We start from the raw sequence: 20,986 nt of genomic DNA on the forward strand, positions 1-20,986 counted from the left end.
CGGACTGTTTGGTAGAGGGCGGATGGCATACATGTACTGTACGTCCCTACTGGAGCGGATCTGGTTCGGCCTTGTAATTGGTACATGTCGGTGCACCCTCATTACCGGTGGAAGTGTGAGGTGACAATCTTTCGTATTGTATTGCAGCTATATAAACCTATAAAAACACTTATACAGCACGCTCGACGTCGCGCGACCACGTGTAACACTGACCTGACCTGTCACATCATCACATTGTCTAGCTTTTAATTAATTCATAAGGATTTGTCTGTAGCTCACGTATGCGGGTTCATTCCTGGTGCACTTACCATATTAGTAATTGGTACCTGCGAGATCATTCAAATTGCACGTACACGTAGAGTAATCATAGTTCGTACATCATAAGAGTACTTTTTAACAAATCATTGATGAAAATCTCAATGATATCGTATCTCGCACATTTTCTACCTATCTGACGTGCTAGGAGGGCCCCACGTCTTCACAAGGCGTCCTCCTCTCAAGGAGAGCTGTTCCCTCAACCGTGACGATAGCTTAATGGATATATCATGATACGAGAAAAAACTGCTGGCGTGAAATATTGATAAGTAGTTAAAATCAACACACCCCGGATGCGAGAATATGGTTTTATTAGATCTGGATATGCATTTAATCTTTAAATTGCAACCGACATGGCAAACATATCATATAACTGTTCAGTTTTTTGCAAAGGTGGCAGATTTGTGATGACGTCATTATCCTGGATTTTGCATGAATACTGATTTAGTCGGATAAGTTGATTTGGCATATCTGTACATGTACGTATCGTTGTTCCTATGTAGTTCAGCATTAAATACCACGACATGCACGAACCTCTGCAGATTCGCTTTAGTACGGAGCGGAACAGAAAGTACGCAGACCGATAGACCGGAATCGGTGTACTTTTGGATTAGCAACCAATCGTATGACCGCCAACAACCCCGCACCTTACCGGTCAATCGACTGCTTCATTAAAATAATGGTTTTCGCTTCAATTGTAAATAAATCATTTTCAGGGGAGATAAGTATTTTAAAACTGAATTTATTTATCTTTACGCATTTAATAGTTGTTCCGTCGAATTATGACATGTGGCCGTATCTAATAGCTCTACAAGTGGACCAGGAAATATATATAATCTCGTCTATTGATTCTATAACTTATTTATATCATAAATTGTTCCTTCTTGGACAATTCGATATTTAGATAATGAGAACTGGTGATTTCCGGATGTTTTTTATTTGCTACCGAATGCCCAACATGTTAAGTAAGGCGATACGCCACATGTACAGTAACATACTATAGGATACCAGATTGAAGCTACTTAAAACATGCGGTTTCATAAACAAGATCCTTCCACTAAAGAATTCCGGTGGACGTATTCAGGATAGGTTGTAATGTATCACCTTCGCAAGTATGATGGAAAGGGTACTTAATGCATAATCTGAGCAGGGTACAAGCTCAAACGCCCATAGGACGGGGGTCGTTTACGGTATTCGTTTGTTTTCATATTAAGGGGGCGTGGGAAAACCTCATATAGTAAAATCCAAGGACATTGAACAGAAAGTGATCACGTAACCAGCTGGACGCTAATGTCAACTTTGACCTTTACCAGTACAACATCTAATGACTATGGGAGAGTATAACTAGCAATCAATGTACTGTTTTGACACATAATGATGCATGCATGTCCTACACTTATCTATACATTACAATGCATGTCTTTTTTATATCATATAACATGCGTGACCTTATTTAACATAAAATTTTACCATGCATCCTTGTTTTAATGTTAAATATTACAATGCGTGTCCTGTTTTAACATATATTACAATGCGTGTCCTGTTTTAACATGTATTACAATGCGTGTCCTGTTTAAACATTATACATGTATATTACAATGCGTGTCCTGTTTTAACATTATATATTACAATGCGTGTCCTGTTTTAACATATATTACAATGCGTGTCCTGTTTTAACATTATATATTACAATGCGTGTCCTGTTTTAACATTATATATTACAATGCGTGTCCTGTTATAACATTATATATTACAATGCGTGTCCTGTTATAACATATATTACAATGCGTGTCCTGTTTTAACATTATATATTACAATGCGTGTCCTGTTTTAACATTATATATTACAATGCGTGTCCTGTTATAACATTATATATTACAATGCGTGTCCTGTTATAACATATATTACAATGCGTGTCCTGTTTTAACATTATATATTACAATACGTGTCCTGTTTTAACATTATATATTACAATGCGTGTCATGTTTTAACATTATATATTACAATGCGTGTCCTATTTTAACAATATATATTACAATACGTGTCCTGTTTAGACATTATATATTACAATGTGTGACCTGTTTAAACATTATATATTACAATGCGTGTCATGTTTTAACATTATATATTACAATGCGTGTCCTGTTTTAACATTATATATTACAATGCGTGTCCTATTTTAACATTATATATTACAATGCGTGTCCTGTTTTAACGGTGTGTTCCCTGAACGCCTACATATTTAGAACAATAGGCAGAGACATCAAAGGGAGGGTAATTATAGTCTGTTTCATACATGTTCTGTATTTACCAAGATATTTTACCTGTAGAAATCATTTGACAACTAAAGAAAACCAAAACACAAGCATATCAATTTGAAAAATTCTATAATATAGTATTAATCACATTGATATAGATAAGTTATACAAAAAGTAAGAACATTAGAATTCTGCAAGTTAATATATCTTTTCATAATTTGAAAACGACATTATCAGAATCTTTATTATAAATTGAGAACTACAATTATACACGTTAATGTAAATTTACACATTTTGATAGGAATAACATCATTAGAATCTTAATTATATAGAGCACTAGAAATGTACATGTATGCTAATTTAAAGATACACAGTTTGAAATATCACTATTATAATCATAGAATATTACATGTTAATATCATATCACATATTTTGGTAGGACTATTAGAATCTTACATTATGTTTATATAATATAATGTTATACAACAGACAAAATTGAAATCAATGAATATACACAGAAAACTGTAACAGGCATGCAAATACATGTATACATGTACACAGTTGGAACAAATCTACAAATTTATTATCACAGTGTAGTACAATACAAATACGATAAAGCACTGTCCATGTTACATCAGTACAACCTTGTCCATGTTACATCAGTACAACCTTGTCCATGTTACATCAGTACAACCTTGTCCATGTTACATCAGTACAACCTTGTCCATGTTACATCAGTACAACCTTGTCCAAAATGTTACATCAGTACAACCTAAGTGAAGAAATTCGGAGGCTGCGTCGGTGTAGGATATTATATGGTTCTCCAGTCTCTGTTTCTGAAGGACAAGGCGAGTGTCAATGTTTCTGTATTTCCTGGGTCGGGGTCCAGCGCAACGTTGAAGTCTAGTTATCTCATTAGTAGCCTGGCTGTATGTCCTTGAATGTCCGTATAATTGTGAAGATGTTAGGATGTGTATGGTGTACAATCTTTTTGAGTTTCCCGTGCCAGGCTTCTAAGTGGTTGGTCGTCCTTCAGGTCCGTCGTGGTCGTAGTGGTTCCCAACTGTTTCCAGATGGCGTAACGTCAAGGTGTAGGTCAGCTTCCTGGATGTCCTCTTACGTCTTCTACTTGGTGTAGTGGTACAAGTGGCAATACAGCTGCGCGGCGAACCAGTCTCCTATAGTGTCGTCGTTGCATGGGGTGAAATGGAAAAGCATCCCTTGATGTTGGTCCCCGGGAAGACGGTGAAGAGTCTGTCCCGATGTTGATGGTGTACATCTGTCTCATAACCTATTCCTAATAAAGTTAAAGTCTAACTGAGTATTAGCCAAAGATGGTAATAACGGTATGAGTACAAACAGTGGAATGATAAGTCCTGATGATAATTTTGAAGTTGATATAGATACATACATGTACATGTAGCTTCGGTTTTAATATCCAAGTGTCACGCCATCCGTAGCCTGGCCGGGTTACATTAACACAGCTCATCATTTTTACTGATCTCAGTAAAGTGAGCGGGTTTTACGTAACAACATCATTATCTTCAGTTATCAGATTTCAGGTATCAGAGAGGCGTTCAAATGAGAAAAAAGAACATTTTGATTATAACTTGTATTAAGGAAAAAAGAAAAGTATTTGATATAATTTTTAGTTTGATGAAATTGATAGAATTATCAAAAGGTATTTTATGATATCAATTTCATTGAATTATTAATAAATATTAATTTCAATGAATTATCAATAAATATCAATTTCAACGAATCATTTATAAATACTAATTTGTTAATTATTGATATTTAATAATTTGATCATTATTAAATTGTTTAAATAAGTATTGACAATTATCATGTGCATAGTTAATTCCAATATATTGTATTTTTGTGCAGTATATTCATTGAATATTGACATTTGATTTTGATGAGAAATTCAATGAAAATTACAGGTAACATACACAGGTAAAACACAGGTAACAAAAGTGACTTCACCAGAACAGACTATAATTACTGTACAAACATAGCCAGTAGGGTGTTATTTCAAAATGTAGGCGTTCAGGGAATCAGCCGTTTTAACATATATTACAATGCGTGTCCTGTTTTAATATTATATATTACAATGCGTGTCCTGTTTTAACATTATATATTACAATGCGTGTCCTATTTTAACATTATATATTACAATGCGTGTTCTGTTTTAACATTATGTATTACAATGCGTGTCCTGTTTTAACACGATATATTACAATGCGTGTCCTGTTTTAACACGATCTAATTACAATGCGTGTTAGATAGGCTTTAATTACAATCCATATTGGAATCAGTTAAACAGTTTTACGGATTCGTTACAAAATGGTCGCAGTACATGTAGTTAAACTTCTGACTGGTCGAAATAAACAGGGGGGGGCAAAAGATGTTTGACAAAACCTACGAAGCACAGAAAACTGAAAAAAAAACTATTACTTGTACAATTCTGTATATTGGCGGCGTGTAGGCCGTGTAGCATCGTGGGTTGTTACGGACTCGCGATCTGTCTCGAAATATCACCGCTGCCACATTTGTTTTCGTGGACTTTGTATATGCGTACTGCGCTTGGTATCCAAGATCCAGACATTCCAGTCATCAGCAATTTCCGCCATTTGTCTGTATTAATGTTAATCAGCTTCATAAACACCTTGTGCAAGTCCTTTTGCGCTTCCTTAGCTCTGACTGTGTCTAGCAGATATTTTTGGGTGAATTTATGTTGAAATCCCCTTGCATGCTTCAGTATTATATAAATACTGACGATGTCGGTAAGTTCGAGGACTTCATCATCGTGAGCTCTGGCAACGTCTTTTAATTCCTTGTAGTTTTTGCAGACGCGACAGATGGAAATGCCCGAGCCTACTTACATACCGCTACAACATGTACATAGCACTCAAAACGTTATTGGTATAATGTTGCTTGATACAAACTCGGCGTGACCTCAGTGATGACCCTTCTTTTGTTCCATACTCTGACAGACATACAGCAGTTGCTCTGACGATTTGCGCGTTGCCCTCATTGTGAGTATTGATATGACGACGACGTCCACTAGGTATACATATATCATGTCTGTGTACTTTGTACAATGACAAAACAAACGAAACTAATCTATAAGTGTCCTACTTCACACATGTGATAGGCCTGCTCGGGACAATCACACTACTACGTTACTTTATCAGACGACTGGGCTATCATAAGGACCCACCGCTACTGGGGTCAGACCCCCAAGACGTTAGGTTAGCAGTTCAGTGATGTGCTGATAAAACATATTACGTAATAGCAAAATAAAACAATGCAGAGATTCAAGGTCGTCTTGATATGAGACCCAAGGTGACAATGCCATCATGAGGTCGACTTCCTTATTGAATTTGATAGGTCGTAGTAAAGCTAAATCAAACACGTCCGAGATCTGTTTAAATTATCCCGGTAATAATGCCGCATTAACGGGAATGTTTATGTTGATAAATACATTGATCTGTACTTTTTTTATCAAGAAACCCGCCAAAAAGGTCATAATATCAGGAGAAAACCTGGGAAAGCTAGCATTGCAGAGATGATCCCATATTTTAATACGTTTGGACAGGAAATCGATACCCCGGACGTTAATATTTGTATATCAATACATAGAGTAAACAAAAACAAGAACCTTAAATATGAAATAAACAGACGGAGAATTAATTCACAACTAAGGATTCTTTATTCTATATTGTTTAACTTCCATATCTAGATGGTAACATCACTGCTTCCTCTATCACGAATTTTCCATTTCTAGACAGTAACATCCCTGCTTCCCTTGGCATTTTTGGAGGATGTGGTTCAAATAGCATTTCTGTTGTCTACTGCAAATGGCGCGACAAAGATTTTAGTTGTTAGACAGGTAGCGCGACAGAGCTTTAGTTGTCAGGCACGTGCCGAGACAATTTTTAAGCTGTTAGGCACGTGGCGCGACAGAGTTTTAAGTTGTTGGGCACGTAATTACGCGATAGAGTTTTAAGTTGTTGGGCACGTAATTAAGCGACAAAGTTTTAAGTTGTTGGGCACGTACGCGATAAAGTTTTAAGTTGTTCGGCACGTAACGCGATAGAGTTTTAAGTTGTTCGGCACGTGGCGCGACAGAGTTTTAAAATTGTTCGGCACGTAGCGCGATAGAGTTTTAAGTTGTTCGGCACGTGGCGCGACAGAGTTTTAAGTTGTTCGGCACGTAGCGCGATAGAGTTTTAAATTGTTATGTACGTAATTAAGCGACAAAGTTTTAAGTTGTTGGGCACGTAACGCGACAGAGTTTTAAGTTGTTGGGCACGTACGCGATAAAGTTTTAAGTTGTTCGGCACGTAGCGCGATAGAGTTTTAAATTGTTATGTACGTAATTAAGCGACAAAGTTTTAAGTTGTTGGGCACGTAACGCGACAGAGTTTTAAGTTGTTGGGCACGTACGCGATAAAGTTTTAAGTTGTTCGGCACGTAACGCGATAGAGTTTTAAGTTGTTCGGCACGTGGCGCGACAGAGTTTTAAAATTGTTCGGCACGTAGCACGATAGAGTTTTAAGTTGTTCGGCACGTGGCGCGACAGAGTTTTAAGTTGTTCGGCACGTAGCGCGATAGAGTTTTAAGTTGTTAGGCACGTGGCGAGATAGAGTTTTGAATTGTTATGTACGTAATTAAGCGATAGAATTTTAAGTTGTTAGACACGTAGCGCGACAAGGTTCGAGTAGTTAGACACGTAGTGCGACAGAGTTTTAAGTTGCATGAACACACATCCCCTACCCCGAAACCAGCCCTACCAACATAGATGGTTTTAGTCATTTCCTCATCAATCATCACTTCTTTATTGGTGAAGACGGTCAATTCGCTCCTATTGTTGTTGTAAGGGGTGCTTTAACCGGATGCGCGAGAGCTTGTTTGATGAATTTGCACAGGTTAGTGGTAAATGTCTTTTTGGTAGCAAATCAAATGCATATGGCGTACAGGGTGATATCCATTTACTAATCACATTGTTTCAAGTTATACTTTTCCGTTGGAAAAATAAAGAGCACTCAAAATGCTTTGAGAGCTCGGATTTCCTCGATTGCTTCCGGACTAGAACGATCCGGTTGAGGACCTCCTAACAACACACGTAGTATTGCAAGAATATGTGGTACTTGTTAATATATTAGAGCACGCGATTAAAGTCGAACGTGCACGCATTCACACACCTGTGCCTGTCCTATCTGTTTACAAATATATCTAATACATTTTGTATTACACAACTAGAACTGTTCGAAACTGCGAAATTTGTTATAGAAGTTTTGTATGGAAACTTACAAAAATACATTTCTCCCCATTAAAATGGTATGTTAGATGTTCAATAATATGACAGCAAACTTCGAGATATTATGCTTTTCACTTTTCACTTTTCACGCAGTTACTCCACTCCGCGTTGTTGGTATAGTTAGATGTATTTCTAAAAAAAATGTGTTTTTATTTCTTTTTTTAACTCAAACATGGTGTTCATAATTCAATCGACTTTATTCTTAGTTTTGTTGGAATAGTACTGATATTTTTGAGAAATTGAGCTTAACACTAAACTTAAAAGTTCAGATTGCGATCATCCGTAATGTTACGAGTCACTGGACCATACATATGTGATCTATATATACTCATTAATATGCCTAGTTCAAGCTGTACTTCATAATTTTTGAGCAATGGATCTAAATGTAAAGCCTTAACGTTTAAAGTTGACGACGACGCCACCGGAAAGTAAAACTATAGTCTCGCTTTCGCGAGTTTACAGTTGCAGGCGAATGGTTGAATGCCGTTGTTCTCAATTATTTGCTATTGAAATACCGATAGCATGCCGGAATACCATTATACTATCGTCTTCAGTGCCAGTAAACATTAAGTGTATATACAACTTTACTAATGAACTGATTAACAAAATAACTAAAGTACGCCATTGTTAAAATGAATTACGGAAAAGTTCAGAAAATACATCCCTTAAATATTTCTTAATATCCAAAAGTACAATGTGCCTTTTTTTTTTATCAAATTATGAGGCAATTCACCTCCGCTTCTACACTTTCATAATTTGTATTCCGCTATCTAAATTCCCCGGTTTTTCCGTCTGGATGTCTACCCTTTCTGTCTCCAAGTAGGATGGAACAGCTGTATGATAGTCATTTTTCAGCATTTTATCAACAGTTGTATATGTACTATCCATACATGTCTTTTGTAAAATTCTTCCTGGATGTAGTATGATAGTAGTAGTGTCAAACATGATCTAGGTAAAAACTATGGTTAAAAGTCACTATGTGGAAGTCATTTGAACACCTATATTTACATAGACAAAACCATTGTATCTGGTGGACAAACTTAATGTAAATAGATATGTATTACACAACATTAACCCTATCTAGTCTCATATATGGACAAAGACACAGATAATAATCGTGAAACGTAATTATTATCAAACCGTAGCAATATCATTTATCTTCTTTTTTTTTTTTGGATAGTGTAGATTTGTTTTCTTATTAATCTTTCGTATTAACCTTTCATATTGACCTCTCGTATTTACCTTTCGTATACTCCAGATATCGTTGACGTTGTGTGACAGTATGGAATGGGCTCTGTTGCTATGTTGGATGTGTTCAGACTGATGACACAACACACACATATATATATATATTTTCACAGCTGCTCATCTGCATTACGATAACCTGGTTTCGATTCGACAGTTAACTGTTAAAATTTATGTTTAATAAACAAACACGTTACAGGAGTAGCATGTTATTATATTGTTTACTTTCCGCAATGGAATTTCATTTCAATAATGAAATTCCAAAAGCAGGTTTGTAAAAAAAAACAAAAAAACAAAAAAACGAGATGATATGAAGTTTGTTTAATTCAAAAATAATTATGAAACATGTTTTCAAGATTTTTCGTGACTAGGAGGTGCAATTTAAAATCTCCAAAGCTTTCGAGTTTCATAAATACTTTGGTATCCAAGTGTGCCTAATAACCGTATATACATCCAAGCCGCATGTTGCATAATCATACAGACGCTCATTACAAGTAAACATTATCTTTAGCGGTTGTCTCTCGCTGGTCGGCTTCGCGTGTTGTATAATTTAGAACCGAGTATGATTTTGTTAGAAAGATCTAATTTTGAAGTCGACGACTAACATTGGGGCATTCCTACTTCAAAATCATGACTGATGCATGCTGTTCAAACAAACCTGGATTGTGAAAGTTTATATTAAATCTTTACAGACTGGCGACTGTTTGTATGACAGAATAAGATGATAAGACATAGTAAAACATCTATATAGATGAATCAGAAAAGTCCAGGGAACGTTCTTACTGTACCATACCATTCAAATTGTAAATCCGCATTTATAGTCTTCTGAAGTTATGTTGGAATGTAGCAAAGCGGCAGTTACCTTAAGACTCCTTATAACATTAAAATTTAAATATCTGGGTCGTTACAGTCAATTGATTCTTAACTAAGTGTCTCAGTAATACTGCCTTTACCGATTCCAGCTGCAGGAAAAAAAATTAGGATCACGCCAAGTTCGATACTCTGCCACCGGGGTCGGCACATTGTGATGTTGAATCTGAGGTATGAAGGAATGACTCCTCTTACACGAGACTTAATCAGTTTTGTAATCGAATTTAGATTATTAAGATTCTTCTGTTCTGTAGTATTCAACGGAGAAAGATCTTATGTTTGAGAATAAATAAGGAATATATAGGCATACACGTAATTTGAGACAAAGGCGAAGGATGTATCGGTGCGAACAATGTTCGGGACAAAGGTCGGAGAAGTATTACGTGATAAATTCTTAGCCAATGACTCGGAAAATGTTGACACTAACTATATTTGAGACTAAGTTTAAAGAAAATATTGGTGCAAATATTTTAGACAAAGGAAAGGGAGACATTGGTGTGAACAATGTTTTAGGCAAAAGAAAGGGAGACATTGGTGCGAACAATGTTTTAGACAAAAGAAAGGACATTGGGGATATCGATGTTTAAGACAAAGAGATGGGAGATATTTGTGCGAACAAAATGTCTATAAAAACACTAAACAACGGAAGGGACGAACAGGTGCCATATTTTGTAAGGGGCTGATATGTTTACAGGGACGTAACAGAGTTGGTGGTTTGTTCTCAGAAACTCCAGTTCAAGGCCGAGACCACCAAAACTACCAAATAGACGGCCGTTCTAACAGGGAGGCAGCTTTCGATAGATACGGCTGGTCCGGAGGTATTAATCTTCGATTGATGATGTGACGAGCGTAGGTGCGGAAACATATAATCACGGTGGTACTGGCGGCGTGAAAAACATCTCTCAATCACCACGCGGTGGGCCAACACCCTGGAGAAATCAGGATGCTGAACTTTGTAACCCCTAATGTCTTTAGCTGGAGAACTTATAATCGATCGTCCAATATAAGGTCTGTGGACCGTCTCTGTTAGAAGTGATGAGATGACCTTGGATGACCTCTGTAGCAAAAGTACCGTTTCGGTATACAGTCCGCCTTACATCACTATACACTAGAATAAGGGGATGAGTTCACCAACTGGAATATATATTACAATACATACCAATATTTTAACCAGTATTGCAATACTTAAAGATAAAATAGACTTGTAGTTTAAACAAGATTTTCGCATTTTTAGTAAGCAATGAAATTATCTCGATTATGTTCGACTCCGAGAAATAATATTTAACCCACCTAGCAACCCCTGAAACCAAATATTAGAACTCAATACACTGATAAAGAGGTTTACTGACGGTTTTCAACACTTTCACTAAACATTTAACAATTAGAAACCAACGCTGATGCCGACGCGGCCAACATAAACTCCGAATTTCTTTGAGAAGAGAGATAAACTATTAATAAAAAGGGTTATAGACGTAGTATTACTTAGCTTGGGATTAAAGTTAAAGCCCAAATATACCCAACTTTCCCTTAAGAATAATTCATGTTATAGATGCAGTTATAACTAACTTATCGGAGATATAATCAAGACGATATCGTGCGTTAGTATCGATACAATGGTAGTTTAAATTCACTCTATTTAAACATGTCCTCCAATTCCGATCGTGACCGAACCGTAGTCAGAAAATCCTTTAGACGTTTCCGTTAGAGGTCGGAATTCTAAAAATAGACACACAACTGACTAACGACTGTTGCGTCATAGTATCGTACATGTACAGTGAACAAGCTGTAAACCACAAGTTCTTGGCTAAACGTATTATCGCACAATCATGTATACCGATCGACGATAATGTGAGCTTAGGCTAACACCTTTTATCTCAGCTAACAGACCCCCTACTGAACAATTTGTTACGGTGTAACACGTCACAATTACTTACATGTCCAATACACTTTTGTTATTTCTACGTCCGATTTCAACATCAGTTACACTTTTTACAGCATCATCTTCTCTGCCTATTCCCCTATTCTCATTCCGGACTGTCAACGAATTGTTCCATGTTTTTACTTTTTTTCCTTCCCTCCTATCAGCTTTGATCTGCCACGAGGTATATGTCGTTTTTGCTGAGTATGCAAATTGGTCACGTGTTTTTACGGGGTTGTTTTCAGAACTACATGTTTACGCATAACATGCGTTTGTTTATTCAGTGGGCCCCACTTTGATTAATTTCCATTTCTTTCGATATTCCTACCAAGTCTTTCTTAATACATCCCACTCCGCTTAAGTATACTTTAGTGTTAGCCTTGCATAATTTCAAGTAGTCATTTTCTGAATCTATTGCCACTTTAATTGGTGATACCTATAAAACGTTTAAAACATCTTACTCTAGTTTATTTTATATAGTGTTAGCATTGCCTGCTCACTATTGTTTGGTAAGAAATGCCATTGTCGAAGTCTACCGTTTGGTTTGGTTTATTTTGTTTAACGTTCTATTAACAGCCAGGGTAATTTAAGGACGTGCCTGGTTTTGGAGGTGGAGGAAAGCCGGAGTACCGGATAAGTCTACCAAATTCCAAGTCGAAGAAGAAGAACAACGTATAGGTACAGGTATTGGAATGTTCCCACTTGGCAAAGGGTTCGATTCTCATCCAAAGTTTGTCCACTCAAGTAGATTTCACCTATCCGCCATGTTAACCTATGTTCTCGTCAACTACTCACCAAAACTGCTGACAGTTCATCTGATTAGAGGAGAGAGATGATAGCGTACCAATGATAGTCGATATATTTGACACTCACGCGGAAATATATTGCGGATAAAGCGCGGAGTTTGGTGAAGGAAAGGTTTTGATGATTTAGATCACAAACTGACCGACGGTATCGCGCTTATAACTCTCGACGTAATTAAAGCTATAGTTATTTTATACCGATACTTGGTGTGTAATCTTTTGTTTACAGAGCTGAAACAACATTAAACCGTCATGGGGACCTTCCGTAGGACCAATCTTCGACGAGGTTAGTATTTAGGACAACCCCGGAAGTATTAAATCATCATACCATTACAAAAATTGTTTGGTGGAAGAGAATATAATTCCCTGGTTTGACGTCACTTCCGGCGGAAAACAACGTTGTATCCAATCAGTTTACCGTATACATGAACGATTTGAACGACCGTATCACTGGGTTTCAAGGTAATTTAATAAAGTGTGTAACATCATGAGAAGTATTCTGCTTCTATTACAGCTTTCGTCAACTTTTAGAGAAAGGTGCCGATGTCATACCAGTTTAGTGAACCCGCATATTATCCATTATTAACAGTTGACTTCAGTCAATCGTCCCCTGAAATTCAATTCCGTACACCTCCCCTGAATACATTTAATTGAAGTACATGAAATTAAGAGTGGGACCGCTTCATAGCTCGAGCTACTGGTCAGTCCGCTTAGGAGCCGCAATTTGGATAGTTTTTTCACAATTCTTTATTAATCTTGAGAGAATACATCTCATCAAAATGATACATATACAATTGCATATAATGATATTCATGCCAGCTCGGGTAGTACAATCAATTAGCATATGACTTTACAACATGCATCTATACCTATAGATATTTATACAGGATTCAATAAAGTTAAATGTATTGTATGGACCAAACTACTAGTTAATAGAAGCCAGTATAGAACGCAGTAAAGGTGAATGATATATAAACTTGCCCAGATACTTCATGCTTTAACATTACCAGTTGATAGTAAATTGATTTAACTAATAAACAGATGAACTACATGTAGCTCGATAATATGGCTTTAGGTATTTCATTCTGAGTTCGATAAAGGAGCATTTAGGAGACAAAATCTTAAATTATTGGAAATATTTTTATGCGGTCTGGTTTCTATTAACAGTTATGGGAAGACAAACGTATTTTGACAATTGCCTTTTCATATTTAAAAACAAAAAGGCTTACTTAAGTAAGGTTGCAGACATGCTTAGTCAATAATATGATGATACAATGTGCATTTGGACGAGTTTGAAAAGAAAGACTCAGTCTTGCTTAAAAAATGTGATAATCTTTGTTTTCATGTTGGGGACCAGACATTCCGTATAAAGAATATAAGATTTGACGACTTGTACGAACGTAACGTTTATGAGACTAACGAAAATATCTGTTCTAGCAATCAGACAATATCCCAGAGTTGGGGGTCTACTGCATGCTACGTGTGGGCGACTTGTATATTAACAGGTTACTACTGATAAATGACTGGGGGTATATATATATATAACTAAATGTGTAACTCTGACGTGATTATCAACGATCTCGACAATACGTAAGTAGTTACACACATTCTAACAGATAAGCTTACTTGGTTGGACAATAATAGATATATACCACATTACCTTTGTAACATTAGGAATCTGGATAATGGTACCAGTATAGCGAATAGGTGCATATCGCGCACGTCAATTCCCGGCCGTGCACACACGTGCAACTTTAGCGAACATACTTGCATATATATACATATTTCTAATTGTCCTATCATTAAGGTTTCATATTAGCGGCATCAATTCAGATTATATATTCACACCTAATATCTTGCTCATGATGCAATATCCTAAACAGTCCAGATTGATGAACCTTGGTAAGCGCATTTATTCAGATTTATTTTGATATTCCAAACATACCTTCTGAATTTGACACTTTTTGTCCTTAATATCGTTTTACACTCCCAGGACGAAACAGAAGTATGATTATATTTTATTCGCACATACTGTACTTCATCAAATGTTAAGCAAATTTGTTTTCGGCAGCGACAACCGAGTTGTTTTCGGCAGCGACAACCGAGTTGTTTTCGGTGCAGCGGCATACCTATATATATTCACAATTATATGCAGATATAATAAATGTGAAAATTAAAACTCTCGAAAGAACATTTCTTTACATTTTTTTTTTTTACAAATTATCCTACTGAAGTATAAATCGTACCCACCTTTGTATTTTCTTATGGCCCTACCAGGTTGTCATAATTTACAGCGGAATGTGATAAGAACAGTGTCGAGGTTTACACCTGTGCTACGATGGACGTTATCTTGAAAAATTGCGCATAACTTAATTCGGGACATTGATAGTGTCACCTTACACATCCTTAAAACGATCGATAAATGGTTATAAAATCGGGGTAAAACAAACTTTAATGTAGTCGGTGCATACATCATAGATACGATATTTAGATGTTGTAAAATATTTCAATGCATAAATCACAGGTAAGATATCTAAAGTGTTTCTAGTAAAGTTATCATCATATTAATAGTAGAATAGATTGATATATGGGGTATATTTAAACATGTGATTTTTAGCTTTCTAAAACTGGCCTCTGGTCAGTTGAACGGAGTCGTGAATGGCTTCAATTGTATTGCATAGTCATACATGCATATATAATAATATCCGATTCAATCACAGTGCACCAAATCCTGAGCCTGCTGCCCTTATCGCTAATACGATTAAACGTGTTAACAGGAGTCAATGTACACAAGCAATACAATTGCTTCTATAATTACATCAGTTAATACCTGCACTCAAGGTTAATTAGATAACCTTGAAAAACATAAGGTAAAGACTTACCTGCAGCAGTAGAACACTCAAGAAGTCCAAGCAGCAACAAGCAAATAGTTTGAATGGAAGACGACATGATTGTAGATAAGTCCACAACTCTTGGCCAGTGATATGAGAATGTGCCGTCGGACCTGCTACAGAGGAGAAAGCTTAAGAGTGGACATGCATACACATTTATGCTTATCGGTGTACTAAGACGCTTGCTAGCATTAGGCGCATGCGTGAACCCACCCCTATGTCATGCCGGAATATTTGTCTAAAAAACACCCGTAGATAAAGCGACATTGACACACAGACACCTATGACAGGATTGACTTCACTAAATTGTATAACAAATACATTTTGTCTTCTAGCTTCATAACCTCCACTGTACCCCTTTGCCGCTATAGTTTATGATGTGTATACCGTAATGTTAACTAAATAGACACTTACAACCCTATTGTTCGTACTGTATTTAGTGTAAATGTACAATGACCTTTTATAACTAGTTCATAATGTAACTGTATTTAAAATAATTCATGTCAGCACCTATCGAACTTGCAGTTTTTCTATTGTTAGTTAATTTTGTGTTGCATTTTACTCACGTTAGTTCATATCTTTATTACATTTAACGCTCTGCCAATATTAGTTCATTTCGTAGTAACAGTTTATTAACATTAGTGCATATTGTTATAATTAGTTTATTGATTTAATTCATATCGATTAAAACGGTTGTTTACTGATGTCAGTTGGTATCGTAATTGCAGTTTATTAATATCAGTTCGTATCGTAATAACAGTTTACTAATGTCAGTTGGTATCGTAATTACAGATTATTAATGTCAATTCGTATCGTAATTAGAGTTAACTAATGTCAGTTCGTATCGTAATTTGATTACTAATGTCAGTTCGTATCGTAATTACATTTTACTAATATCAGTTCGTATCGTAATTACATTTTACTGTCAGTTCGTATCGTAATTACAGTTTATTAATGTCAGTTGGTATCGTAATTACAGTTTACTAATGTCAGTTCGTATCGTAATTACATTTTACTAATGTCAGTTCGCATCGTAATTGCATTTTACTAATGTCAGTTGGTATCGTAATTACATTTTACTAATGTCAGTTCGTATCGTAATAACAGTTAAATAATGTCAGTTCGTATCGTAATTATGGTTTATTAATGTCAGTTCGTATCGTAATTATTTTACAGATGTCAGTTGGTATCGTAATTACAGTTAACTAATGTCAGTTTGCATCGTAATTACAATTTATTAATGTCAGTTCGTATCGTAATTATGGTTTATTAATGTCAGTTCGTATCGTAATTACAGTTTATTAATGTCAGTTGGTGTCGTAATTACAGTTTACTAATGTCAGTTCGTATCGTAATAACAGTTTATTAATGTCAGTTCGTATCGTAATTATGGTTTATTAATGTCAGTTCGTATCGTAATTACATTTTACTGTCAGTTCGTATCGTAATTACAGTTTATTAATGTCAGTTGGTGTCGTAATTACAGTTTACTAATGTCAGTTTGTACCGTAATTACAGTTTACTAATGTCAGTTGATATCGTAATTACAGTTAACTAATGTCAGTTGATATCGTAATTACAGTTTACTAATGTCAGTTCGTATCGTAATTACATTTTACTAATGTCAGTTTGTATCGTAATCACAGTTTACTAATGTCAGTTGGTATCGTAATTACAGTTTACTAATGTCAGTTCGCATCGTAATTGCATTTTACTAATGTCAGTTGGTATTGTTATTACATTTTACTAATGTCAGTTCGTATCGTAATAACAGTTAAATAATGTCAGTTCGTATCGTAATTATGGTTTATTAATGTCAGTTCGTATCGTAATTTGATTACTAATGTCAGTTCGTATCGTAATTACATTTTACTGTCAGTTCGTATCGTAATTACAGTTTATTAATGTCAGTTGGTGTCGTAATTACAGTTTACTAATGTCAGTTTGTACCGTAATTACAGTTTACTAATGTCAGTTGATATCGTAATTACAGTTAACTAATGTCAGTTGATATCGTAATTACAGTTTACTTATGTCAGTTCGTATCGTAATTACATTTTACTAATGTCAGTTTGTATCGTAATTATGGTTTATTAATGTCAGTTGGTATCGTAATTACAGTTTACTAATGTCAGTTCGCATCGTAATTGCATTTTACTAATGTCAGTTGGTATCGTTATTACATTTTACTAATGTCAGTTCGTATCGTAATAACAGTTAAATAATGTCAGTTCGTATCGTAATTATGGTTTATTAATGTCAGTTCGTATCGTAATTTGATTATACTAATGTCAGTTCGTATCGTAATTACATTTTACTAATGTCAGTTCGTATCGTAATTACATTTTACTGTCAGTTGGTATCGTTATTACAGTTTACTAATGTCAGTTCGTATCGTAATTACAGTTTACTAATGTCAGTTCGTATCGTAATAACAGTTAAATAATGTCAGTTCGTATCGTAATTATGGTTTATTAATGTCAGTTCGTATCGTAATTATTTCACAGATGTCAGTTGGTATCGTAATTACAGTTTACTAATGTCAGTTCGTATCGTAATAAGTTTACTAATGTCAGTTCGTATCGTAATTACAGTTTACTAATGTCAGTTCGTATATTACAGTTTGCTAATGTCAGTTCGTATCGTACTTATTTTACTGATGTCAGTTGGTATCGTAATTACAGTTTGCTAATGTCAGTTCGTATATCACATTTTACTAATGTCAGTTCGTATCGTAATAACAGTTAAATAATGTCAGTTCGTATCGTAATTATGGTTTATTAATGTCAGTTCGTATCGTAATTATTTCACAGATGTCAGTTGGTATCGTAATTACAGTTTACTAATGTCAGTTCGTATCGTAATAAGTTTACTAATGTCAGTTCGTATCGTAATTACAGTTTACTAATGTCAGTTCGTATATTACAGTTTGCTAATGTCAGTTCGTATCGTACTTATTTTACTGATGTCAGTTGGTATCGTAATTACAGTTTGCTAATGTCAGTTCGTATCGTAATAAGTTTACTAATGTCAGTTCGTATATTACATTTTACTAATGTCAGTTCGTATATTATATTTTACTAATGTCAGTTCGTATCGTAATAAGTTTACTAATGTCAGTTCGTATATTACATTTTACTAATGTCAGTTCGTATATTACATTTTACTAATGTCAGTTCGTATATTACATTTTACTAATGTCAGTTCGTATATTACATTTTACTAATGTCAGTTCGTATATTACATTTTACTAATGTCAGTTCGTATATTACATTTTACTAATGTAAGTTCATATTGTAATTAGTTCGTAATTACAGTTAACGGATGTTAGTTCATATATAAATTACAGTTTGCTAATGTAAGTTGATATCGTAACTACCCCTTACAACGTAGATCTCTTGAACGAATTTACATTTTAACCTCCTATGATCCAAATCGAGGTTTCTGTTACTATAAGTAGATTTTGTCGTTCTCATTCTACCAACTTCGTTTATTATCACACAGTTCTGTTTCTTTAAACTATTAGTCGTCATCTCTTGTTATGGTATTTACTAATGCTTAGGAGTGTTTTCCTCTGAGATTCAACAATCCTTACCATCTTTGTGTGTATTTGTCAATGTTGAATAGCTAGGTGGATTCGGATCGCTTGAGATGCCTTGTCCCGCTTACGTCGTATTAATATTAGTTCAAATCGTACTTATATCTTATTCCTGTTCAATTCATTAGTTGCATTTTATTAATGCGAGTTCATATTGCAATCACATGTTACTAATATATAATATTAGTTCATAAAGTAATTACAATTAACGAATGTTTGGTTATGTCGAAATAACGTTTGACTTATGTAAGTTTATAGCGTAATTAATCTTTATTAATCAACTGGTCCGTTCATGGTTTATGACATCACAATATATACCTTCCGAGTCAAAATTTACCTGTCTCGTATGAAAATTAATTACAGAGTTTTCACTTACACTCTCATCTTTATGAGTGATGTGATCAACAGAATCTTACACTCGTGGTTATGTGATATGGAAATTAACGTCAACATTAAACAATAGATATGTCACTCGCATTAAGGAACCAGGAATATCGAATGATTGAACTTATTTGATAAATTTCATATCATATAGTCACTTGTACAACATCATTTATTTACTAATGTTCGGCCATATTGAACCCGCGTTTTCTTAATATTAGTTCATATCGTAATAATGTTTCTCTTCTTACGTTAGTCTTACTAATGTGAGTTTAAATTGTAATTGCTTTTTAATAATGTGATTACGTCAATAATTACATTTCATAATTGCTAGATCAAATCGGTATTACATTCTGCTAATGTAAATTTATATCGTAATTACATTTGACTCATGTTAGTTTATATAGTAATTACTCTCTACTGATGTATGTTGATAATGTAAATACATTCCGCTAATGAATATGTTATCGTATTTACATTTCCCTCATATCTGTTCATATCGTTATTACATTTTACTAATGTTAGATTATATTCTAATGACGCGCTGCTTATATAAGTTTATAATGATAATTATAATTTCATTCTATAAATTTTACTTCATACTTTAATTATATTTTGCTAATTTATATCTAGATCGTAATTACATTTCGCTTATGAAAGTTCATATCATTACAATTTACTCATGTTCGTTCATGTCTTAATTACATATAATTACTGTAAGTTCAAATCATAATTACATATACATATATGTAACTACTGTAAGTTCAAATCATAATTACATATACATATATGTAATTACTGTAAGTTCAAATCATAATTACATATACATATATGTAATTACTGTTAGTTCGAATCGTAATTACATATAACTACTGTAAGTTCAAATCATAATTACATATACATATATGTAACTACTGTAAGTTCAAATCGTAATTACATAACTACCGTTAGTTCATGTGTAATTACATATACATATATGTAACTACTGTAAGTTCAAATCGTAATTACATAACTACCGTTAGTTCATGTGTAATTACATATAACAACTGTAAGTTTAAATCATAATTACATATACATATATGTAACTACTGTAAGTTCAAATCATAATTACATATACATATATGTAACTACTGTAAGTTCAAGTCATAATTACATATACATATATGTAACTACTGTAAGTTCAAATCATAATTACATATACATATATGTAACTACTGTAAGTTCAAGTCATAACTACATATAACTACTGTAAGTTTAAATCATAATTACATATAACTACTGTAAGTTTAAATCATAATTACATATACATATATATAACTACTGTAAGTTCAAATCGTAATTACATATAACTACTGTAAGTTCAAATCATAATTACATATAC

General features: G+C 34.6%; 1 protein-coding gene across 1 annotated transcript in view; it reads right to left on the reverse strand.

Annotated features, from left to right (window-relative positions):
- LOC117332576 (carbonic anhydrase-like) overlaps nt 1-20,986 on the reverse strand; it is a 58,841-nt gene that overhangs the window by 20,441 nt on the left and 17,414 nt on the right. Inside the window, exon 2 of the mRNA XM_033891546.1 lies at nt 15,618-15,742. Coding sequence (XP_033747437.1) covers nt 15,618-15,684 — 67 coding nt within the window. The 5' untranslated portion in view covers nt 15,685-15,742. The remainder of the gene's footprint in view (nt 1-15,617; nt 15,743-20,986) is intronic.

The sequence above is a fragment of the Pecten maximus genome, chromosome 8 (assembly GCF_902652985.1).
Source record: "Pecten maximus chromosome 8, xPecMax1.1, whole genome shotgun sequence".
Taxonomy (NCBI): domain Eukaryota; kingdom Metazoa; phylum Mollusca; class Bivalvia; order Pectinida; family Pectinidae; genus Pecten; species Pecten maximus.